At 37.8% G+C, this 26,812-nt stretch overlaps 1 protein-coding gene across 3 annotated transcripts; it reads right to left on the minus strand.

Annotated features, from left to right (window-relative positions):
* Positions 1 to 294: 294 nt before the first annotated feature.
* Positions 295 to 26,491, minus strand: LOC125241548 (homeobox protein extradenticle). Of its 3 annotated transcripts, XM_048150079.1 has the most exons (9): positions 26,102 to 26,491; positions 25,313 to 25,465; positions 22,610 to 22,770; positions 7,725 to 7,825; positions 6,809 to 6,959; positions 5,509 to 5,605; positions 4,848 to 4,910; positions 2,328 to 2,516; positions 295 to 1,932 (listed from the first exon to the last, which is right to left on the minus strand). In XM_048150079.1, the coding sequence occupies exons 1-8, from the start codon at positions 26,358 to 26,360 to the stop codon at positions 2,335 to 2,337; spliced, it is 1,167 nt and encodes a 388-aa protein (XP_048006036.1). In that variant the 5' UTR covers positions 26,361 to 26,491; the 3' UTR covers positions 295 to 1,932; positions 2,328 to 2,334. The 3 variants fall into 3 exon arrangements, with proteins under 3 accessions (XP_048006036.1, XP_048006038.1, XP_048006037.1); XM_048150081.1 differs by lacking the exon at positions 4,848 to 4,910 and having other exon boundaries at positions 2,328 to 2,510; XM_048150080.1 differs by lacking the exon at positions 4,848 to 4,910.
* Between the last annotated feature and the right edge of the window lie 321 nt (positions 26,492 to 26,812).

A 26,812-nucleotide genomic window follows, 5' to 3' on the forward strand; every position in this document is an offset into this window, starting at 1 on the left:
ACAGTTGAATGAACAAATCAAGTGCATCGGAGCTAATAGGCACAACCTTTACAATAATAAAATATTTAAAATTCAGCGCGACCATATCCACTAGTCATGAGAGTGTCACAATAGGGTTCTTTAAATGCCTCGTAAATATAAATATAAAAACTTAACTATGCAATCTATGCACGTGGCAATAATGTACAGCACGGGAAGCATGGTCGCGCGATAGACGATAAAATATCAGACCGTCCCTATCGCACTTACAAATAGTGCGATAGGGACGGCCTGTTCGTCTATCCCCGTTGATGTAGTAAATGTTTCTCCTTCGTATTTTCACGGAAACTCACAAACGAGTCATTCAATTACAGTCTCAGTACAAGAAGCACTAACGTCGACCGAACTAGCCTGACAAATACGAACGTTTCCGAGGAAATACGACGCTGAACTATTATGTACTACATCATAGCGGCAATCAACAAAAACAAAATATAAATATAGTGATAAAGCGAGCCTACTCGATATTTGAATCTGGTAATGAAGCAAAATGCACAATTTTTATGCAACTTTACTTTTTTCCCATGTTTTGAACTATTGCCTTGGCATATCGAGACATTGCAAATGCTCTAGTGAATATAGTACGCTTTCAAATTGCACACAAATAGAAGACATCGCGTGCGGTGGAGCAACCGGATATATGAATAGGGTAACCCTATGAATAGAGTAAACCCTGTTCACAAAAATTGCATTATTTATATTTGATAGTAATTCAGTCTAGGCAGTTAACTAAGTAAATGCAAGCGTATATTTAATTATTTGTTGTATATTTTTAGTAACCTAAAAATAAGTTTTTTATATACTCTAGTATAGACATTTCAGTATCTATTGTCGGATCGACATCTTGAACAAAATAAGGTTTGTAAAAAAGGTGGTTACCGTATTGGTAGTTGTATAAATATAGTCAGCCCCACTACTCCACCGCATCGCCGCGTCAGCACAAAATATCCGAACACTTACTAACTATAAGATAGCTTAAATCTACATATCGTATCATATCCACCGTAGAGAAAGACAAAATGAAACGACCCCATCCGTAGTGATTACTACTAATACTGCCAAATAATAACTTCCAATAATTTCTGATTTCACTGGTCGAAATAAAAATAATACCATAATAAAGGACTATTCGTGGCACTTCCGTTAGTCAATAGACAAAATAATTGTCATAACATAAGACGCAGGTCCTTGTAAGCAAACATTTAGGTTCCTAGAACTGGTTTCCTGGCTTGATCCCAGCTCTTATTATTTGATTTGTTTTGTTCACACTGTTTCTTACAATCATGAGTCTATCATGAGTTGATTAAAATTGTAACATCACCACGATTTGATAATTTTATGCAGCGTGTATATAAAATAAAAAGCCTGCGAATCTAATCTGTTTAGAAGAAAAAGGGATACTGGTCACCTATTACACAACGTCGATAATTCACAGCTGACACTAATAATTTTCTGTTACATTCCTAGTATAAATGAGAAGGCTATTTCAACAATTCCGTCTTGGATCAGAAAAGTGCGATAAATTGTCAAAGCCGGGAGACCATAGTCACATTGTTCGGTAATTTTCGAACACGGAAGTGCCACTCAAGGACGGCCTGTGCATGAGAGTCCACGCATCAACCATTTACAGTACAATTGAGGTACAAATACGTTTTTAAGTACTTTTTGTGTCCGAAACTAAACAAATAAATACTGGACACTGTCGGATCGAACGTGAGACAAGGTGAAATTAAATGTCTTTCCAAAAATAGCACGCTACATGTGAGTTTGTAAGTATTATAAGTTACAGTATACAATGTACTATGCTAGGGCTTGAGAGCCGTTAAGGACCTAGAGTAGAGTTACGTAAATGGCAATTCAGTGGAAGCTGCGCAAGTGAATAAGGTCCGTAGCCTGAAAAAGAAACAACATTTCATTGATATTTTGGCAGAAATAAAATGTTTTTAGCTGGGTCCACACAGAGCGAGGCACGTCGCGGGGCAATGTTCAATGCACGCGTGCCACGGCCAAGACAAGTTACTCAGCCGAGCAAGAGACGAGGCACGTCTACACTGAACGTTTGCGGCGCGAGCACATTGCCTCGCTCTGTGTGGACCCGGCTGTTGACAAAGATTATCAAATTTAAAGCAGAAAGAGGTTGGAAAAAATATCTCAAACACTATGACATTTTCATTAAGGTCAAATTCGCATTGTGATAGCTAATGAGAGGTCCTATCACCCCTTTTCGTTTCGGCGTTGGTTTTAGGGACACCCGGTATGGTATGTGGAGTGTAACGGGAGTGTTATACCTGGCGACTACGGCGAGAGGTCCTGGTGCATGGGGTCGTAGCCCATGGAGCCGTCGTAGCCGGGCTGCGGCTGGTCGTAGCCGGGCGCGGGCAGCGAGTAGCCCATGGAGTCCTGCGTGGGCGCCGGCGACATCATGGGCGTGGCCGTGCCGGACGCCGCGCCCATCGAGTACGGGGACGCGCCTGCCGCTACGGAGAACGTCCTCATGTAGCCTCACTCCACTCAACACGGTTCATGGTTAACTCTCATTTAGTTTTTATATAGTCATGTAGGAGACAGTTGCACAAGTTTACTGATAGAGCAACGTCACGCAACAAATATCTATGAAACTAACTATACAATAAAAGCTTGGCCACACATGCGCGTTTTGATAGCGTGGGCGGAGCGGTAGCGGAGCGTCAGCGGAGCGCAACGATAGCGGTGCGCCGGACGAACGCTGGCGTTGCGCCCGGCGGACGCCGGCGGGAAGTAACGAGCGCGGATTGCGAGCGGAACGCCAGCATTCCGCCGGCGCACCGCTATCATTGCGCTACGCTATCAAAACGCTTTATGTGTGGCGGAGGCTTAAACTATTGTAAACCCTTAAAGGGTAACCAAAGACAAGTGATAACTAATACTCAGTAATCGATGTAGGAAACAAATCAAATTATTTTATTAAATATTGTTTGATTTGTTTTTGTTTTTTTTTTAAGTAGTAACACTACTATATATAAATTATAAACTGAAATAGATACCATACACTAAAGAAAAAGCGATCAAGCCCACTGGTGGGCGAAGCCGGGAATCGAACCCGGGTCTAACGCGGCTGACGTGCTAAACCGTTACACCACCTCACCGCCGAGGTACCCGTCGAAATTTCTATAGTGTATGTTATCTCTGAGTCTCTCTCTCTAGTGTAAGGTACAGCTGAGCAAATCTCTACTCACTACTGGGGGGCAGATGTAACTAGTAAATTTTTTTCATGTTTTACAATGTTTGCATTGTTAAATAGAGTGTCCACCGGTTATATATGGTAGGCGTGTTCACTGGATACATGTAGAACTCAACATCATAGTGTAATAATGGAATTGGATTAGTTACAATTGCCCCCCAGTCGAGATTTGCCCCGTTGTACCTTATGTTATCTTTTTCTTTAGTGTATGGTATCTATTTCAGTTTATAAAACTCAGTAATGTCGAATCTTTAGTAAAGAAGCCAAGGTCCTGTAAAGCTAACCATCCATACTAGGGGCCGCCTGTGCATTTTTGGTATTGAGTAGCGTATGTGACGATTGCCTGTACCGTTTTCAAACACAATTTTGCAGTAGAACTGTACAGGCAAAACTCTTCAAGAGTACCCTAGTGTCTATGGCCAGCTTAACAGTAATAATGGAGGTCTTGCAATATTTTGAGCATTCTAGTATAGTGTACTTTACGAACGTTAATCAATGTCACACGGCTTATTTTTGCGTCACTTTACCGCTTGGTTTTCTAGAATTGTCAGTAAAATCAAAAGAATATCGTTCGTAACGGACACTCCAGTGAAATGCTTCGTTTCCCCAATACCTAAATGCAGGGATACGTCAAAGATTCGCTAAAAGTTATTTTATTATTCAATTTATTAGGAATAGAAATATTGATATCACTGATTATTAGCCGGGTCCATACTGACCATGCAGCCTCGCGCGCTTATTGTCTCACCCGAGCCATTTGCACGGTAAGATGGCGGCCCTCGGTCAGCTGTTCAAAATATAGTTCTTCACAAGTGCACATATTTATTGCCGTGGATCGTGAATGTTTAATTTTTAGGGTTCCGTAGTCAACTAGGAACCCTTATAGTTTCGCCATGTCTGTCTGTCCGTCCGTCCGTCCGTCCGCGGATAATCTCAGTAACCGTAAGCACTAGAAAGCTGAAATTTGGTACCAATATGTATATCAATTACGCCAACAAAGTGCAAAAATAAAAAATGGAAAAAAATGTTTTATTAGGGTACCCCCCCTACATGTAAAGTGGGGGCTGATATTTTTTTTCATTCCAACCCCAACGTGTGATATATTGTTGGATAGGTATTTAAAAATGAATAAGGGTTTACTAAGATCGTTTTTTGATAATATTAATATTTTCGGAAATAATCGCTCCTAAAGAAAAAAAAAGTGCGTCCCCCCCCTCTAACTTTTGAACCATATGTTTAAAAAATATGAAAAAAATCACAAAAGTAGAACATTATAAAGACTTTCTAGGAAAATTGTTTTGAACTTGATAGGTTCAGTAGTTTTTGAGAAAAATACGAAAAACTACGGAACCCTACACTGAGCGTGGCCCGACACGCTCTTGGCCGGTTTTATTAGTAATGCTCATCCGAAAGTAAACGCGAAAACCACGAATCACGTGACACGGGAATAAGTATGTGCAGAAATATTGAACAGCTGACTGAAAGCTGCCGAGCGAAGTGACTCGGGCGAGGCTAACGTGCGCGCATGATCACGGACGTTGCCTCGCGAAGCAGCGCGGTCAGTGTGGAGCCGGCTTTTGTCGTTTACTGTAATTTGAAGTAGCCCTGCCGGGGGGCGAGCGCTCGCGCGCTGCGCCGATCCAGGACAGGTCTGTGTGAAAACCATCTCTTTACTATATTTTAAATGTAGGGTAAATGCCAGTAGCTAGCCCCTTACAACTGGCCACCTTGTACTAAAAATGAACTATGTATATTGGCAAAAACATACAACGTGGGCCTGAATAGCCCGAATGATTTTAACAGTGTACCTGACCACATTTAGAGACTATAATGTCATTATGAATTTATCTGGATTTAGCTTAGATTCAGATACATCTTTCTCTAAAACTGTTTTTCGTTATAATTCTGGCAAAACCGAATTATTAATTGAAATTTAAACCACTGTGTATTTTAGTCTTGTCATACTAATTGACTGATATTAGAAAAAAGGCCATTTAAAAGTATTCAAAAATAGTGCAAAAAAAAAGGGGTTTCTTGATAAATTACAAAGCTCATATAATACTTTTTGCTTGTTTTTACTTCAAAAACGCGTGGTTAAAATCTTTCGGGTTATACAGTTACAGGCCCACGTTGTATAAGTAAGGGTACGTGGGAAATATTAGAGCATATTAAACTGGCATGGCTCAGACTGTATACGGAGGGCAGGACGAGGCTAGGCACTAGGGCAGCGTTATGGAGCGTGGGCTTACCGGCGGCCTTCTTGGCGGCGTAGAGGTTGGCCTCCTCCTGCGCCTTGCCGATGTTCTTCTTGTAGCGGATGCGCTTGTTGCCGAACCAATTGGACACCTGCACCAGTAACAACATATTAGTATCATATTTAAGACAGCTTGTAAATTTCACCGAAAGTAGAAAAATGAAGAGCGAATCGACTAGCCTGGTATGGGTTGTACAGTACGAGGGCTGCTACTTTTGTATCCGGAAAACAAAAAACTAAGAAATATCCATAGTTGTAAATGCTTTTATTGCCTTTATATTTGTTAGACGAGACCAATGATGCATTTTTCCATTCTTATTGCACTTTTCATAGCACTTTTCCATTCTGATTGATGTATACAAAACATCCATTTTGTACGTAAAAACGGCTATTTTGCGAACTTATCTTTGTTTTACAGTCAAATTTTCATGTAATATCTAACAAATGCGCGTCATACTGTTTCCAAAAGACGCCTCTATCTTCTGATATATACTATGACAATCTTGCATTATGAGGTCGCGCACAGCATTAACATTTTATGGGATAATAGCTGATTTTGGGCCTTTTTTTTTTAATTCATCCGTAAACATACGATGACCACGATCAAACTCATTAAACCGCGGATACATATTGATCTTTGATGGGACTTCCTCCCCTAAAGTCGAAAAAATCCGATCCATGCGATGTTTTTGAGAAACCCTAAGGCGAAAATCGTAAAAAAAACATCACACGAAAAAATTCACTAGTAAATCCGCTGAAGATGAAACAAACATTTTTAAAAATGATGTTACAATGAGAAACCGTCTGATAGATATATGAAACAAACTGTATTCTACTTGCAAAGGGTTCTATTATTATTTGTTATATAAACATATTCAATATTCCTGTAAGTGGTCCATTCCGGAAACATACGTAACAGCCCTCGTATGGCCACTCCAGGTCCCCGCTGAAAGTGCCGCCCACTCGCTCTCTGATACCTCACAGTTACAAGAACTCACTTATACAAGCATGGTGCGCGTTCGCCTACCTACACTAGCTTAGACTGTGTGCGTAGGAAGCGTCTCTTTCATATATTTGATCGCCATTGTCAGAGGTGTGATTTACGGCTCAGCCACGACTTTGGTCTAAGCGCGACAGCGGTGAGCGGCGGCCATATATTGGAGCGAGACACAGCGATGGGACTTTTCATTCGCACGTATGGCTGCCGCTCACTGCTGTCGCGCTTAGATCAATGTCGTGGCTGAGCTGTTAGGGGTTGAATGAACCATCGAAAATCAATATAAAGCGGGTAATACCTGCGAGACGGTGATGCCACACTTGCGCGCGAGCTCCTCCTTGGCCTCCTCGCTGGGGTAAGGGTTGGAGAGGTGCGAGTAGAAGTACTCGTTGAGTATCTCGGACGCCTGCTTGCTGAAGTTGCGGCGCTTGCGACGGGCGTCCAAGAAACTAGACGACAAAATTAAAAAGTTACAATTTGAACAAATATTGCAGATATAGTTGGCCATTAAACTATATAGTATTAATTAGGTTTATGTAGACGACGCAAAGGAGCCACATTGTTAAGTCGTCGCCCAAATCTAATGATTTTTGTGTTTCTTTTTTTCACAGACTACCTAGACACCGCTTTATGAAGAGTTTAAAGAGCGCGTGGGCACTAGACATAGTAGACATATGACACAAATTATTTGTAAAATACCACGATTTGAGCAGCGCCACCACAGTATAATAAAGAGTACTGTCGTACAGTATGGCCACTCCCGCTCCCCGCTGAAAGTGCCGCCCACCCCCTCTCGGTTACCTCACAGTTACCACCTGTCAAAAACGCGAACAGTGGACCTGTCATATCTCACTCATACAAGCATAGTACGCGTTCACCTACACGAGCATAGACTGTGTGCTAGGAACGCGCCTCTTTCATATATTTGATCGCCAGTGTCCGAGGTGTGGCGCCACTGTGTGGCATTTTACAACATTACATAATATAATAGAACTAGGGCTAGTTAAAACAATTTTATTTAAATAAATATTGCTAAATTACTTGACACAACTGAATCAAGCGATTGTGTTCCCATACTAAATTACTTTGGGAAGTCATATGACTTTGCGTTTGCTTGAAGCTCCATCGAGTAGTTACTCGTTGGTTTGTGCATAGTGTAAACTGTAATGTGTTACTGTTTGATTAAATAAAATAGATAATAATAGTTTACTGACCGGGAGCGCAGGATCATGACCGCCTCGCAAGTGGACTGCTTGAGCTGCATCTGGATGGAGCTGAACTTCTTGTGGATGATCTGCACCATGCGCTCGATCTCCTGCGAATTCGGACACGGGTGTTATACACTTGGGTAAGTCACAAAGCTAGGGACACACGTATACACTCGGGTAAGTCGCACTAGCGCACTACGTATAACAGAGTGTGGTATGGCTTGCAGAAAACGGGCCTAAAAAAACATTATAGACCTAAGGAAAAGATTGAAGCAAAAGGCTTGTTCTGTACAAAATACGGAACTCTAAAAAATCAAACAAATTTAATAGGTAGTGGCCGTTTTTGGGGCCGGTATAGTTAAGAGGGGGTCGTAGGAAATCCTCGAAAAGTGCATTCGGCGTTTAACAAATGCTGCTCACATTTCTAAATTAAATGAAATAAAATAAATGTAGTTATTATCTTAAAGAGTGTGTCTACAACTTTTGACTATTCACAATCTCCAATTATTAACGGTGTAATAACTAAACCCACACAAAGTTGACCTAAAATGAGAAAAACGTATGTCGCCGTTTAGTAAACTTTGTTAAAAAAATTCAATACTCTAGTTATAACATTATGTGATTCTGAAAGCCAGATAAATGGACTACAAGTTTTGAGGTTTTTTATATTTTTCCTCTCAAAGGCAACAATAGTACATTACATCAGAGGCCGGGAAAATGAGGATTTCCGGCCAAGTGGGTATATACGGCCGAGCGAGCGTGCGAGCGAGGCCGGATAGGGATACGAGGCCGGGAATCCGTTTTCACGCCGAGGCATGTATAGTGCTTTTCTCAAACATACAATGAAATAAAAAAAAAATGCTCTAAAGGACAATATTTTATAAAAAAAAGTTACTTTGCAGGCCTAGGCCTAAAAAATAATATGAAATCCCTTTACAGTCCTCTCGAGTTGTTGCGCCCAAAAAGCGATACTTCCCAGCCCATTTTAAGGAACGTAAAGACAATATTTCATTGCATGTTTGAGAAAAGAAATTTTACCTTAAATTTAAACTATCGTAAAATTTCCATACATTCGCCATTGCTGTCAGAATTCTCCTTTCGATTAGATGCCGTGAGCGGCTCATCGGAGGCAGACGTGTCGCCGGTCGCTCCGCGTTGACAATTAAATTTGACAAATATTTTGACAGAAAATCGTGTACGTACACGAAAAACCATACCAGTGTAAAACTGTGCTCAAAATAAATAGGGTAAGTCGATAATGTCAGGTGGAGATCCAATCTAATTTAAAGTGTAAAGGTGCATGGCTTGTGCATCAAAAATAAATAAAAATATATCACATTATTAAAGAAAATAACGAACACAACCGAATGAGTATAAATGATTTCATTCTAGTTCGGTTAAATTGAAAAGAGTTTCATGTTTTCTTTTACTCATTGGAATAAATTTTCATTACGATGGTATTAACAGTACGTCATTTTAAAAATATTGGGTTGGTAAGAAAGTAATGAGCGAATCATAACCAATATTGAAATTTTTATTTAATTTATTATTTTAATCATTTATCAAAAATATAACGGCCTTCGTTATCTACTACTTGTCTCCATCGTTCTGGTAAAGAATGAATAGCATCGGCGAAGAAGTTCTTAGGTTTAGATTCAAAAAACTCAGCTATGTACTGTCGTAGATGGGCTTGATCATCGAACTTTTTTTCATTCAAGGCATTGCTTAGCGATCTGAACAATGCGTAATCCGTAGGTGCCAAGTCTGGAGAGTACGGTGGATGAGGTATCACTTTCCAACCTAGCTCCAATAGCTTTAGCCGAGTCACTTTTGCAATGTGTGGGCGAGCATTGTCGTGTAAGAAAAAAACTTTAGCATGCTGTGGACGATTCTGACAGATTTTTTGGTTTAAATTTTCAAGCTGATTACAGTATACTGATGCAGTAACAGTCATTTCACTTGGTAGGAGTTCCCAGTGAATAATACCATGAATATCCCACCAAACGGACAGCATAACTTTTTTCGGGTGAGGCTCTGTTTTTGGTGCCTCTATTCCTTTTTCGTTTGGAGCTAGCCACTGACGTTTGCGTGTGTGATTTATATATAAGACCCATTTTTCATCTCCAGTGATAAGATGGTCCAACCAGTTGAATGTGCGGCGAAAAGACAGAAGTTGTATGCAGATATCGGCACGGCGGTTTAGTTGATCTCTATCAAGTTCGTGCGGTATCCAAACACTGTATTTGTAGTTTTTTCCCAACTCGTGTAAATGTGTTTCTATGGTGACATGAGAGCAGCCTAACTCGGTAGCAATAGTACGACTCGTTAGCCTCGGATTTCCTTCAATTAAGGTTTTTAATTTGGCTACATCAATCTTCACCGGTCGACCAGACTTAGGTTGATCTGATAATGAAAAGTCCCCACTACGAAACCGCTGGAACCATCGTTTCGCCGTGGCCTCAGACACAACTTCAGGAGCAAGACGCTGACATATATTACGCACTGCTTCGGCGGCTGAATGGCCAGACTGAAATTCATATAGTAAGCAATGCCTTACATGCACTTTTAATTCGTCCATTTTCTTCCTTATATTAGCTCGGCGACAGCTAGTGAATGACTGACGAGAAACTGTGCGACTCGCCCTTTATATACTTTCGACCATAGAAGATTCTAGAACTCTCTCAAAAATTTTATGTGGAATTCAATCGATCGCTCATTACTTTCTTACCAACCCAATATATATGACAGCACCTACGTCAAATTCTGTCAACCAGGTTGTATGTAAACAATTATAATTTAATTTATTTTTACATATTTAGATACTTATTAATCGATTCTTACTTAGAATAGAAGAAAGGGAAATGCGGGCGGGTATATAAGTACCTATTTATTAAATACAATATTCCGTATGGTGTGCTTCTGGTTCAAATTTTTATATAAAAAAGTTTTAATTTCATTAGAGATTACCCTGTGCATACCACGAACACGTAAGTAACCGTAAGTTCATCGTTGTTTAGAAAGTAACGCTCGTCTTGAATGGCACTTCTCCATTCAACTAGTCCAGATGTTCATGGAACAGTCACCAGCATACGTATATGACTATGAACGGCCGTGACAATATATCCGATTCTCTATAGAGGCCATAAATATATGACGACATATTCCCGGCAAAAAATTGTGATGCTTCGTGACCGGCAAAAACATAGTCTCTCTTTCTAGCGTCTCGCGAGCGTAGCGTCGGGCCAACTGTATGGAAAAAGACGCCGCGTCGCGTCGGCGCGGCTTAGCCATACAGTTGGCCCGACGCTACGATCGCGAGACGGTAGATGTGGGAGGGTCCTTATTCGTATAAATGGGCGAATCAACTTTTTGACCGACATTTTTGGTGTCTCTGGCGTTACTCAAAATGTCTCTGGAGTTACCAAGAAATCGAACTTCTAATGAACAAAGTTTCAGTTTATTGGATTTAACAGGTTTTCCGAACGGTCGCCGAGCTGTCAAGTTGACTCTGTGACCAGCTGATTTCAAATATTGAAATTTAATTATATTTTTAGCTTTAAAGAGGACTTCTACTCATTGTTAGTTAATTTAAGTAGTAAAGTATTATCAGTGATACAGTTTTGGTGAAATTGACAACGTTACACCGAGTATTTATTGGACTTTGAGGCAGGACTACCCAACTGTCAACGAGTGATCGCAGCCGTTGGAATCTGCGTTTGAAACGGGGAGAGTATTCCGTTTTATTTATCATTTATTTCTACACTCAAACAAAGCTCATTGCTGCGGCCGTGAGCAACGTCAAACAAACAACATTGGCACCGTGCAGTTTCCCTTTGCTTGACGAACTAGTGGAAGCACAAGACGAGACAAGACACATTCGCCACAGACACTGCCGACTACTGACACACTGCACACTATTCATTCCTACAGCTCACATCTCTGTCGTCATCTTGGCAAATCTTTCAATCTCTGTTGAGATAAGTACTCATCCTTTTTTATTACATCTTTCAGAAAGCCAGACGAGTGACAATGAACACCGAAATTGCGACCGAAACTCGCAAGGCAACGGCACGACAACTAGAGATGCAGCTAAAAACAACAGCACAGGACCTACACGAGTCGAGGGCCTTGTCGAAGCAGTTGTTGGAGGAAAGGGAGGAAAGCGAAGTGGAGCTCCAGAAAGTAATCAACAAAAACTCAGAATTGAAAAGGGAGCTGGCGGACAATGATGTGCAGCTGACTGATGCCCGCGGAGAAGTGGACCGTTTGCAAGGCACAATAGACACCTTCAACCAGTGCGCTTCGACACATGAAGTGTCCTTGGCCCGCATCACACAGTTAGAAGAAGAACTGGGTGCGGCTAATGAGGAACTTAATTTGTTTAGGAAAGAGCGGGAGCACTATGATGCTTCGCAGTTACAGAATGTGTACCAAGAGTTGGTAAGCGGTGAAACACAATTGAGTAGGGACTCCAAACACATAGTATTCTTTAATAGTAGTAATAAGTTAAAAAAGTACATTAAGATTAATAGGTATATTAGGAGAACCCAAAAGCTGATCAAAGGCCAGGCATGTATTAAAAAATATAGTAAATTAAAACATACATTAACAGTTATGAAAAATAGGGTTCAAGACTGTCATTCAGAGCTGGAAGTCAAGGAATCAAATTTTCTGAAATTAAATGCCGACATTAACAGGCTGAAAGATGAGCTTTTGGCAGTATCCACCATGTATGAGACTACTAAAAAACAAGTTGAGGAGCACATACGGGCTTTTAATAAATTGCTGCTAGAAAATAGAGATTTGGAGGAGCGGTGTAAGGCATTATTAAATGGAAAACATTGTAATTGTGGCCAAATGCCACCAGCAAAGATTATTCAAGCCGATGTGGCCCACGACACAACTAGGCATGCGGCAGTAGTTAAACAGCCCCTAGAGCAGTCAGTAAGACTGTTGTTTTTTCAGATCAGATTGGGTTAGGAATGGGCCCATTATTAAGCTACCAGTTAGAGCAACAAGTGACAAATTACTGTTATCAAAACATTACTTTGTCTCATTTATGTGACCTTATTTCAAAGGGATGTTATGATAGCAGTACTACATTAGTAATTTTATTAGGAAATAGTCTTAATGTAGATAAGCTTAGCATAGATAAATTGATGTCCACACTAAATGTTATTGAAAAATCTGGTGTGGGGAAAATTATATTATGTGCACTACCTTATGCAGAAAATGTATCATATGACTATAATTGTAAGATAGCTTACTATAATTCTTTAATGTACCATGCCATAGCTGTTAATAAAAAGTACCATTTCTTTGACTTAAATAAATTCATTGAGCGCTTCATGCTAGCTCCACGGAAGGTATTTTTGCCAAAGAAATTATTTGTATATTTAGTGGAGTTATTGGCCTTCAATATTGAGCCAAATAGATGTAATAGTGTTATATATAAGTCTCAGTCAGCTGACAAAGCCAAGGACCCCATGCCTCATTTAAACTAGATTGTAAGACAGCGGAAAAACACCTGAATATGAACGTTGTTCACCAGAATATTCAGGGTTTTTCCAGCAAAGAATTAGAAGTAGGATTATTTTTAGATAGTAATAATGTTGAAGTTATGTGTATTACTGAACATTGGTTGAAACAAGAACAGTTGATATTTGATTATGTTAATTTTAAATTAGCTAGTTTTTTTGCCAGAAAATCTGCTGCTCATGGTGGCTCCCTTATTATTGTTAAAAATTGTATGAAGTGTAAAGAGCGCAAAGATGTTGTAAAATATTCCATAGAAAGAACTATAGAAATTTCATGTGTTGAATTAGACAGATATATTATTGTATGTGTTTATAGACCACCATCAGCTGACTTCAGCATATTTGAATCCACAATGGAAAATGTTCTGAATTTAGTATGCAAGGGCCAAAAACATGTTATTGTATGTGGAGATTTTAATGTTAACTTGCTCGAGTCATCTAGTAATACTGTTAAAATGTTCTGTTTGTTTAAATCATTTAATTTATTTAATTTATTTCTTGAACCTACCCGGGTAGGTGTGACTAGTGCAACATGCCTAGATAATATTTTTTGTAACTGTGAATGTATAGATAAGAAATTATTTAACTGTTTTCATTCCGATCACAGCGGCCAAAGGGCAGCTTTCTTAAACGTTATTCATGATACTCCACAAACAATAACATATAGACCCATTACTGGATCTCGCTTGGAATCATTCAAAAATGAAATTCTACATAGTTTGTCTATAATATCATTTTCGCATTATGACTGTAATCATTTGTATCAAGATGTTTTCAATGTAATTCTTAATCAATTTAATAACAATTTCAAAGTGAAATCTATTAGTGGGTCAAAAGTTAAAACAAAGTTTAGTGAATGGGCTACTGTAGGTATTCACAAAAGTAGAAAAAGACTTTATGAACTTTATGGTGAGAGAGAGCTGAACAAGAATTCAGAATTCCTGGACTATGTAAGAAACTACTCAAGAATCTTCAAGAAAGTGTGTTTAACTGCCAAGAAAAACTTTATTAGTTCTAAATTGAAAGTGTCGGACAACAAAGTGAAAACAACTTGGAGTATTATAAATAAAGAAGCTGGTAAATGTAAATCACGCGATTGTCAAGTCAACATTGTATCAGATAATCAACAAATAGTGTCGAACAGCGATGTTGCCTCGGCATTCGAAGATTATTTCTCAAATATAGCCGTTAACACCACAAAATGTTTACATTCTTCTGCGGCTCAAGCCCATTCATTACTTTGTGCTAATGTTAAGAAATGTAATAATTCATTTGAATTTAGTCAAGTAGACTCTGTAAATATTGTTAAAACATTCAAGTCACTCAATTTAAAGAAAACGGAAGACTTATGGGGAACATCAGTTAAAGTAATTAGTCATGTCATAGATATAATAGCACCTTACTTGGCCGTAATATATAATATTTCAATTTCACAAGGCACCTTTCCAGATCTTATGAAATGTAGCAAAGTCATACCGCTTTTTAAATCGGGTGATTCGAGTGATATAACCAATTTCCGTCCCATATCAATACTTCCTGTACTAAGTAAAGTCTTTGAGAAGCTAATGTTAAATGATCTACTGGGACACTTCAACAGACATAGATTACTTACAAGCAAACAGTTCGGTTTCACAAGGGGCCGTTCCACGACCGATGCTGCTTCGGTACTCATTAAACATATATATAATTTTTGGGAAAATTCTTGTGATGCAATTGGCATATTTTGTGATCTTTCAAAAGCCTTTGATTGTGTGGATCATGGAACGCTCATTTTGAAATTAGAACACTATGGTTTGTCTATAAATGCCCTAAACTTTATGTCTTCTTACCTTAGCAATAGAACACAAACAGTAGTTGTTAACAAAACTCGCTCTAGCGGGACTGTAGTCCAATTAGGAGTGCCACAAGGCTCAATTTTAGGTCCATTCCTGTTTTTGGTTTATATAAATGATTTGCCATGTATAGTGAAAAACTTTTGTGAAATAGTACTTTTTGCTGATGATACATCACTGCTTTTTAATGTTGACCGAAAATCTACGGATTACAATGTAATTAATAGCACGTTAGCTGATGTACTGCAGTGGTTTACTGTCAACAATTTACTTCTTAATTCTAAGAAAACCAAATGTATTCGATTTTCTCTGCCGAATGTTAAACCAATCGATACAAAAATACTTTTGAATGATGAATGCTTAGAGATGGTAGATACAACACTGTTTCTTGGTTTAACATTGGACAAAAATCTACAATGGAGTCCTCATATAAAGAAACTAGCAAGCAAATTAAGTTCAGCCGCATACGCCGTTAGGAGAATCAGGCAACTGACTAATGTTGAGACAGCTCGCCTAGTGTATCATAGTTATTTTCACAGTGTAATGTCATACGGTATTCTGGTTTGGGGCAAAGCAGCTGACATACAGACTATCTTTGTATTACAAAAGAGAGCCATTCGTTCTATTTACAACTTAGGAACACGTGAATCAGTAAGAGAACTCTTCAAAGAAATTAATATCTTAACTGTAGCTTCCCAATACATTTATGATAGTATAATTTATGTTGTTAAGAATTTAGACTGTTTCACTAAGAATTCTGATATCCATAATTATAACACTAGAAACAAAAATAAGCTTGCCATAAAGAAGTTTCGTGTCCGTAAAGTACAGAAGTCATTTGTTGGGCAATGCATTCATTTTTATAATAAGTTACCTGACACTGCTTTGAGATTACCCCTCCCAGCTCTTAAGAACTACTTAAAAAAATCATTGATGTTAAAGGCTTATTACAGAGTCGAGGACTATTTGACAGACAAACATGCATGGCCCGAACCAGAAACTACAAAAAACGAATAGCAATTAAAATAATTGTATTATGTATAGAGGACACAGTTCAGTTAAGAAAGCACATCAAATATTTTATATTTTATGTTGTGTAGGTAAATTACATATTTAATGATATTGAGATTCATATTATCTTTTTCTTCTATGACAATTTGATATGTTTTCTCTGAAGAAGAACGACGTATTATTAAGCAATAATATAATTTATTGAAATTGATTTCCATAGAGTACCTAGTCTGTTCATATTCTTTGATGAATACTTTTGCATGTTAAATTGTATGTTGTTATTTAATGCATGTTAATTATAAGATGTAATGTTTTGAAAAGAAGTTGCCCGCCGAGTTTCTTGCCGGTCCCATAGTGGATACCCCCCTCCCAACTGAGGGGGGACTGAAATCTTCTCGAGGCTGAGGCGTAGGGTTAGAGCCGGCGTAGCTTTATTTGACGTTCATATGCGCATTGTAATATGCCTACTTGAAAAATAAATATTTCATTTTCATTTTTCATTTTCACAGTTAGGGTTATGTTTTAATATACAGGGTAAAGTGAAAAATACCAATAAAATTCATTATTTAAGGGTGAAATTTCACAACTATGTTAGGAATGTGCGGACAGATTTGAGTCGGTCAAAAAGTTGATTCGCCCAAATATCTGATCGGGTCGCTTAAAAATATTTGTTTCCTTATAAAAATCTAAATTACACTCTCACTCGCATAATTATCTATCCATTGTTAAAGCAAATATATATCTTACGGGCTAGAAATCATTAATATGTAATTAAAGTGCAATAACAAACCCTACCTTAGTTGCCTTAGAGCGGTAAATTGTATGAGGTGATCTGACATCTCACGAAACACGTGCAGTATTATATTGTCATTGCATATGTCTGTCTCATCTGTTCTTAAACTATGACAACTAAACTTATTACAAATCTGATATCAGAAGCCTTTTTTACAAGCTTTTATTCAACTTGCCTTGTTAGTTTGGGTCAAAACGTAGAAGCTAAATTTGACCCACTTTCCGGTTTCCGATTGAGCTGAAATTTTGCACACATATGTAAATCACGTGACAATGCAATATTATGGTATCATGGAGGTGATCTGATGATGGAGCAGAAAGGTGGTCAGAGGAACTCTGTTATGAAACGTCGTATCCCCATTGAGTAAGGGGTTTTTAATAGAAACATCTCGGAGAGCAAAAGATGATTGTTGAAAGAAAGGTACAGTCGGCTAAGGTAAAGCTTGTGCAAAAAATGAATTTTTTGCAAAAAAAAATTATTATAAATTGGGAGGTGTAATTTTTTATTATCTCTGCATTTCATTGAGAAGAAAAACCGGCCAAGAGCGCGTCGGGTCACGGTCAGTGTAGGGTTCCGTAGTTCCAGGGAAAATAATATATTTAGTTAGGGGCATGAAAATGTCTGTCAAAGTTGGCATTTAAATTTATTGTATTATTTACTCATTTTAACTTTATTTTTGTGTAAAATTTTGCTCAGAATTGTGTATACCTTTGTAGAGCATTGAATGTAGTGTATACATACACTTCTAAAGTTTATGTTCCATACATACTTACTACAATTTTCTTTTCATTGACAGACGATTTCAATTTCAATTTCAATTTGATGGATAAATATCCGCGGCCTGAGGGGTGAATAGGATCAGGAATGGGGGAATCGGGTCGCAAAGGGGTGAATAGGTGTACGAAGGGGGTGATTAGGGTCGGAAGAGGGGTGAATTGGGATGTGTGGTCAATGGTTGTCAAATTGTATAAAAGATATATAACTTACCTAAAGTGATGTTTTTATGAATGACCTCTCTGTATATGGATGCAATTTATAAGTCAATGTATTGCTTCGTAGTTAGACTAGATACAAGAAATCAACATTTAGAAATGTTAATTACACTTCTGTCAACCTCCACGTTTCACCCATGATTGCTATAATATAAATGGATTACTTTAAAATAAAAATCATAAGTATGAAACTATACAACTATGGAAGAAATAAAATTATTTTATTGAATAATTTTTGATTTGTTCTTTTTCAAGTTTATATAAATAATAAATTCTCAATTCGCTCAAAGGTTGAAAGAGACACCTTATAGGGATAAGTTCGCCTTTGTACACCATAACTATACTGTATTTATATGTCCTAACTTGTCTTATGTACAATAAAGTGTTCACATACATACATACATAAATTGAAATAGATATCATACACGAAAGAAAAAACGACAAGGCCTACTGATGGCCGAGCCGGGAATCGAACCCGGGTCTTCAGCTTACGCAGCTAACGTCATTACCACTAGGTCACCCGCCCGCCGTGTGGTACCCAACGAAATTTCTCTAGTGTATATTATCTCTGATAGGCACATTTTGACCACCTCGTATATGAATCTTATAAGGTCCATTTGCACCAACCACTTAACTCAGGGTTAGTGGGCTGTCAACTGTCAAATTCCATGTAAAGTAGTGGGTTAACCCTCAGGTTAATCCTCCATCTTCGTTGGTGCAAGTGGCACTTAGAGGATTACGGTATAGCGAGAGACATGGCGGGTTCGATTCCCGGCTCAGCCACCAGGGGGCCTTGTCGTTCTTACTTTCGTGCGTGATATCTATTTCAATGTATAAGCATGAAAACTATTGAAATATTTTCAAATAAGTAATTTTTACTGATAAACTTTTTTTTTGGCATTTAATTTTGTAAGGTATGCTCCCAGCCGAAGATCAGCACTGATGAAGAGGCACCAAAGAAAACACGTCCGTTCCATACAAGATTTATTAGCAGAGAGCGAAAATATAAACCTATCCACAATCAGTCGGTGCCTATAATTACTAAACTACCCACATATGTCACAAATTTATTTCAAAAAAACTTAATGTCATTATCAGTTTGCCGTTAATATTTGTGGGGTTTGAAATTGGACCAGAAGTGATATTAAAAAAAACTATACATTTATAACCTTTTGAATTTTGGAAGTCGGTTAAAAAATCTGGCCAAATTAGAATCTTTTTTCGCACAATTGTAAAACTAAATTATCTTTACTAGTTACCTCTAAAATACTAAATGAAATGACATCTATTGCGACTTAAGTAGTTTGCATAAATTAGTAACCCAATTCATCTAGAGACGGCGCTGCAATTTGGGCTACTTAGTACATCGTTTTCTAAAGATTTTGGATACATGGGGTCGGAACGGGTATGAACTACCGTAATTTGTGCTGAATAAGACCAAAACCGACTTTTGAACGTCGATAGCACTTTTTTTATATGTTCCATGCTAATTTTTTACACAAAAAATCTTTCAGCGGTGTGAACTTCGGTTTGTCTTTGAAAATATGTCGTTTTTAGGGTTCCGTACCTCAAAAGGAAAAAACGGAACCCTTATAGGATCACTTTGTTGTCCGTCTGTCCGTCCGTCCGTCTGTCAAGACCCTTTTTCTCAGGAACGCGTGGAGGTATGAAGCTGAAATTTATATCAATTACTCAGGTCTACTGTCCCTTGAAGCTGTGAAAAATTCAAACTTCTAAGCCAACGCAATCAAAAGATACAGCCGTTTATGCCGCAAATTTTCGACACTTGCAAGGGAATCAAAACCTACAGGGTGCTTCCCGTGAACTCAGAATCTTGAAATTTGGTACGAAGCAACGTCTTATAGCATAGATAAAGGAAAAATTACGAAAACCATAAATTTTTAGTTACATCACATAATATATTTTTTTTTAATAATTTTAACCTTACTACCCATTTTTTTGCAATAAAAATACCATAGTTATGACTCGATTGTCGTAATGAACGAACTTTGTAAACCTTGCAGGTTTGTACGGAACCCTCGGTGCGCGAGTCCGACTCGCACTTGGCCGGTTTTATTTAGTAAATTGTATGTTGTTATTTAATGCATGTTAATTATAAGATGTAATGTTTTGAAAAGAAGTTGCCCGCCGAGTTTCTTGCCGGTCCCATAGTGGATACCCCCCTCCCAACTGAGGGGGGACTGAAATCTTCTCGAGGCTGAGGCGTAGGGTTAGAGCCGGCGTAGCTTTATTTGACGTTCATATGCGCATTGTAATATGCCTACTTGAAAAATAAATATTTCATTTTCATTTTCATTTCATTTTCATTTTTCATAATTTTCGCTCACCCTAACGTTGGGGTGAATAGGGAAAAGTGCTAGGGTTGACCCTTTTGGACTACGAACAAAACCTGACTAACTAATATGTTATGAGTAGTCGGTTATGTATTAATAAAATAAATTTATCGAAATCTACACATATGATAACCTTAAACCAACCTTTATAAATGGTGCTCTGACGCAGTGAACAAGTAAGTATGGTTGTGGGCAGTGCGGATAACGTGTTAAAATATAAGCACAAACTATGCTTTATTAAACTTGCTATTTTTCATGTTTAAATAACTTCTAAACTAACGTAGTGGTATTCAAGTAAAAGGTTCACAGTGAATATTAAGTAGCTTGCCAGAAACGTGTTTCTGCTTAGCTATACCTACCATTGTAAGTATTGAGTTTTGTATCATAAAGTCAAACTAGGCATTTATTACTAATGATTTACTCTGTGGGGTGCCTTTGATCACTTGCATGGGGTAACATTGATCATAATGACACATAGTTGATTATTGTCTGATTATGTCACGGTACTTGTTGAGTTGAGGCAGATAATTTGATCTCTTCGTGTGATAAATATTGAAACAATTACAAATAAAGTTGGTTTTTCGAAGATGGTAGGTAATTTTTATTTTTGATCAAAGTAACCCCAAAATAGCGTTAAAGAGTTCTAATATTTGACTGTGCGAATCGTTTTTTTATCTTTTCTTGAGATAAAATACTTTTGCAAGGGGTTACATTCGATTACCATTTAAAAAAAACATAGGGTATCAAAGTAACCCCAATGTCAGTTTAAGTTTGATCTCATAGTTTTTTTTTCTGCGTACATTATTTTGTTACTTTTCTAGATTTTTAGCAGGAAAAGACTAAAAAAGTTGATGGCCCCATTTTTTTTCTTTCTTTACATTTAATGGATAAAAATACCCATTAAATGTAGAAGCTAGCTATAGCTACCCATTACATGTAGAAGCTAGAGAAGTTTAAATTCCCAAATTGGTCAATATAACCCCAGTTTACGGTAGACACCGTGAATCTATTCTAATAATTCTTTTTTATTTGAAAGAAAAATCGTTACGATACTAAAATATGCAATCTAAGATAAAAATGCTTTTCATATATAGTTACAAACTTAGTTCAGAATTTTTTTTCGTACAACTTTTATAAATTGGTCTACCTATCAAGTTAAAAATAATTTTTCTAGAAAGTCTGTATAAAGTCCTGCTTTTGAGATTTTTTCATATTTGAGAAAACAGCCCTTATTGCCTGAAATACGGCAGTGATATTGACATTGACATTTGCTTTTTCGTATTTTGACTGCACTGTTGTATTTTTTGCCATGCTAATTTGAACCTTATCTCTGAGCGATGTTTTTTTAATTTTCAGTCACGTCACAGATGTTTATGACATAACATCTAGGTATTTAGCCATTTAAAAGAAACTACAAGGGACTTTACAGACGTGGCGACTGCAACTGGTACAGGGTCTAAGCTATAATTTAAAATTATATTGTGATTTTTATATGTTTTTTTGTGTTTTATTTATTACTAAGTATGAGTTTCAACATTTTCAACTCAAGAAACTGAAATTTAGAGAAGAGACTCGGAAATTGGGTAAGATAAAGAGTCTGATGCAGATGGCGATGGCGGTATTGGGATAAGATAAGATATGCGTCGATATTCCCTGTCTTTCTGTGTCTCTGACTTGACTGCTGCTAGCTGTACTCTATTCATTAGGTTTTTATTTTATACACATACTTTATTTTTGTATCAAACTAAATGATAAAAAAAACCTAACGACCAAAAAGAATAAAGAAAATATCTGATAGTCTTTAATACAACCCGCATATACGTAATGAACAGCACAGGCCTCTGAAGACCTGCAGGGCAATCATAGTCGCGCGATAAATGATAAAACATCGGACCGTCCCTATTGCACTTACAAATAGTGCGATAGGGCTGAATGTAGATGATGCGAATTTTTTCTGTCTTCTTGTATGCTACCTTTTTTACAGTTTAATTTCTCAAAGGAGGTAAGTAGTTGACTACAAACTCAAAATAACACTCTTGAAAAAAATTAAGGGTCACTGACCTTTCACAGTAAATTGAGGTAGTGTGAGTGAAGGGTGTTTGTGTGTGTAATGGGGTAATTTGACAGATTCTGAAAATTCTCCCTGCTCTACCCCCTCTTAAAGGTAGGCCGGCAGTTAAGGGACAAGCAATTACAGGTACAAACTTACAAAGCTGAAGGTCGCTCAATAACATAGTCCGGAGTGTTTAGGTTTCAGAAAATATTTTTATTTGTTGTATAATAAAGAACAAAACAACTAACATAGCGTAACACAGATATGCGTCACGGGAAAAGCGCAAACACACCACACATGTAAGAGAGAGGTCACTGACCTTGGGCGTGATGGGCCGCGTGCGGCTCTGCTCGCGCAGCAGGTTCATCACGTGTGTGGTGAACTCGTTGCACGCGTTCTCGTACTTGTCCAGCTCCTGGTGGTAGATCTGCCGGATCTGCGCCAACTTCGCGCGGTAGTCCGAGTGCTCGATGGCGTTGTCTGCAACAGACGGGAAGGGTGAGTGTGTTACGAAAATCCACAGTAACCACACCGCAGGTAACTTTCGTGGGCACCACGCAGTCGTCATCAGATGTATCCGCGCAACCAAGCCGCTCGCAAATATCTAAACGCATCCATTTTCAGATATTTCTGAGAATCTCAGCTGCTCTGATGTATCTAATGGCTACTGTTAGTACCTTACTAATCAGTATTCTTCTACCCGTATTCACAGCAAGAATTGATTTATTTTAGGCAAAAACAATCGCTAGGCAATCAAGAATAGGAAAATAATGTCAGGGATATAGTGACCATGTTAAATAAAATTATTCGCCTTGAGCAATAACTAAATATAAAATTTTATTAAAACATGTTATTGAAGCAATTTTACGTTGTATAAATGTGTCGCTTAACTTCAAACTCGGGTAAATCCATTCTGGTTTAAGGTTGATAATGTATAAAAATATATATAATCTGAAAAGACTCAACCTTATCATCATCGGCCCTCAAGTCTCTAAAAGACTATTCAAGTAGTGTCAGGTGGGGCGACAACGTTTTTCGGGGCTGTACCTAGTCTAGCCATAAGTTCTGTTACAAATGAAAATAAACAGTTTAGAAACCTTATTAACTTACCTACAAATAAACATTTACTTGTGGTAAATAAATTACATTATTGTAAAAATATGTTTATTTTCATTTGTAACAGTTGCTAATACGGGAGCGGCAAACACGACCACAACTCTGGCAGGTGTAGTATACCCGTGGCGAAGAGGTATCGCGCTGATAACGCTTGGCTCGCTTACTTGCCAGTGCCGCAAACCAAGCATTGTCGTGGATTGTACGTCCATCGAACACCAATTCAACCTTATAGCAGAATGGATTTACCTGAGTTTGAAGTTTCACGACACAAATCTGGATCTCAGCAAAATTATAAAACATTAAGCTTAACTAAATAAACTGCAAAATAATAATATATAGCCATCGCAACAGCAAGCAGAGGATGATAAATAGCAAAGCAAAAATTGTAGCAATTGCAAATGATTATAAAAGTATTTATAAATAAGTAAAGTCACAGGTTTCTAAAGTGTCCAAGTTTTAGATTAGTTTTAAAACCACATGTGTTCACTTTTTTAATAAAATTTCCCCATGTATTGGTAAATCTATTTAGCATTCCATGATATAATCAACTGTTGTCCCGTACAAACACGAATTTTCTAAAAATTTACTGGTGTAAGAGAAGGAAGAGAGGAAAAAAATCACAACACACGAAATATAATGTGTTTGTACGGGACAGTCCATGGAATGCTCCTATTTGTTTCTTACTTTATCAATAATATCTGTGTAAATTTAAAATAAGTCTAATCTTAAATCCCAATACACACCAGTTGCATGCATTTCAATGTACTGTACATGTTACATAATATAAAACTTCTGCGGGACTGGTGTATATTTTTGCTGGTAACATCTTTGAAACTCAAATATGGCACCCCATCGCAAATAAACAACTATGGAAATGTGGGATTCCAAAATCAATAAAAGTGAGAGGATACTTTTCAGGCTACCTATTATCATTTCCTAAACGCCTGTGGTGTGTTCTGCGCAAATATTTCACAAATATTTATCATTCACGTTTTATGAGTTTAACATAATAACATTCATTCATATTGCCTGCAAGGTGAACAACTTTTATTTTGCAACATTTGTCTATCTCTGAATATCTGCCTTTGTACATTTTCCATGTTTCTCTCATCTTCTAAAACATGAAGTTGAAGAGTATCCTGTATTATAAATTATAAATATTAAATTAGAATGTATGAAACATGGTGGCTTCATCGACATGAAACAAACAGTGTAATAGTAGAACAAGTACTGACCTCCTTTTTGGGCCAATAGGTAAGCATTGAGACCAAAAAGAAAAGTGCATAAGTAGTCATATCAATAAAGTAAGAACCAAACATACCTAAAACATGAGCTCACTAGATAAAAATAAATTTAGATGATGTTATCTGTTATAATTGTTGTTTGTTTATTAATTTTACTAGTAAATAAAACCTCTGAACCTCTGGCCTTTGAACATGTTAATTATAGAGTAATTCGGAGTGTAAAGTATAACAAATAACAATCAGACTGTTAGATGAGAAATTATAACATTTTATAACTCAACATAAAGCATATTATTTTTGTTTTATAACAATTCCAGCCTATGCATCCTATATTGAATCTTATTTTGTAAGCAGGCAAATACTGTTTACATTTTCATCTTCTTCCTTGATTTGTCATGGCTGAGTAGTTATTTTGTGCAATGGGGCTCTCCATTCCGCACGGTGTTCTGCAGTCCTAATAATAGGCCTGTATTAATCCCTGGCATGCCTTCTGAACACTGTCCACCCAGAAGCAGCAGGTACATTAATTTAACTAGGTATAAAACTCCTGGTCTACTACATCTATAATTTTATTTTTGTATAAAACTTTAAGGAATTGTCCAGAGGCAAAGGTCACATGAAGTCCATTAATATTTGAAATGTAATAGGAAAGAGCAAATTACCCCATTCACCAGCCGCAGCAGAGGCAGAGGCAGCGGCGCCCGCACCGCCACCCTTCTCTGGCCCGGCCACTCCCTCAGCGATCAGCATGTTGTCCAAGCGCATCAGCTGTGGGTCTGGAGGCTCCTCCTCTTGCGTGTTGCGGAGTGACAGTACTAAAGGCATACAATCATTAATAGACTTGTGCCAGAACATTTAGTAAATGAAAGATATGATTACAAGAATTTCAATTCTTGATCTATAAATAGAATTGGGTCAGAGGTAACAGCAGAAAATCTATAACTTTTATGGACATGAATTCCTGATAAATAATATGGAATATAGTCCTTTTTCTGCTAGGTTTTAAAAAAATATTCAAAATACATTGTATGTACAAAATAACACATGTTGTGTGTCCAAGTATATTAACTAAGAGTTTATATGAAATGCTACATAAAATTTCCCCTAAACTAGGGTTTGCACATCTTAACGTAATAAACACCATGCATGTACGAACATAGTTGAAAAATATGAATCTATGAATGGATGCCTATTTCCAAATAATCTACAGCTGTAAAAGCTGACATTAATATCTGCAGATTGTGTGTGAATTGTTTAATAACACATATTATTAATAACTAGGAACAACAATCCACAACGGTCATTGTCATTACACTATTCAGGTGACTGCAGCTACTAAATGTTTGTACATTTCGTGGGACTTTGTTCAATTGGAGAATAAACAACAATTGTTAAATATTGTCCCCAACAATTAAGTTGATTTCAGGGTAAAGAGCAAGTAGTCAACTCACCCGTCTTCTCCTTGATTTCGCACAGCACCGAGAAGAGTGCTGGCTTCATCCTGTGGCAGTTGAGCGTATGCTTGCGAGCCTGCGCCTCGTCCAAGCTCTGGTCCGTGATGTTCATGATCTGTTGCAGGATCTCGCCGATGTCCTGCTTGCGTGCCTCGCCGTCCCCGGCCGCCGGGGCGCCTTCTCCTCCGGCCAACCCGTACCCTTGCGGACCCATCAGCCCGCCGCTGTGCGCCATCATTCTATTCGGATCGTCCATCTCTTCACGTAAATAAAATCTATCCTTAAACACTAAATACGTATACCGATTTGTACGCTGTTAAAACGATTGCCTAATAAAAATAATTAGATAAAAAATATAACAATCTCCCGACGGGAGAAAAGCCACAGCTTCTCAAGCAAAGCAATAAAATGGCCGACTTCTTTGTGCTGTCAAATCTGAGATATGTATCCGAAAAGAAAACAAATAATTAAAACTATTCCTATCACGCTTCATCTCACAATTGTTTAGGCTGTGATTTAAAGAGTGAAAGAGATAGTTAAACAAATGTTGCCATACAACAGACGCACAAAATTGATTTCATGGCTTGTTGCCGCGTCGTAAAGCTTGTTTGGATGCACATAAAATGGCCCAATAAAAGTTTAGATAGCGGATTATTTTTCTACTATTTTCATTTTTATTTAGGACTTATCTGTTATGTTCGTTACAGA

Source organism: Leguminivora glycinivorella, chromosome Z (genome assembly GCF_023078275.1).
Source record: "Leguminivora glycinivorella isolate SPB_JAAS2020 chromosome Z, LegGlyc_1.1, whole genome shotgun sequence".
In the NCBI taxonomy this organism is placed as follows: domain Eukaryota; kingdom Metazoa; phylum Arthropoda; class Insecta; order Lepidoptera; family Tortricidae; genus Leguminivora; species Leguminivora glycinivorella.

Coding starts and splice junctions, on each gene's coding strand:
- LOC125241548 (XM_048150079.1), bottom strand. CDS start 26,360: ATGGACGATCCGAATAGAATGATGGCGCACAGCGGCGGGCTGATGGGT. Junction 7,826..22,609: donor CGCGGCCCATCACGCCCAAG/GTCAGTGACCTC, acceptor CCGAATTCGCAG/GAGATCGAGCGCATGGTGCA. Junction 5,606..6,808: donor GTGGCATCACCGTCTCGCAG/GTATTACCCGCT, acceptor TTACTGGTGCAG/GTGTCCAATTGGTTCGGCAA.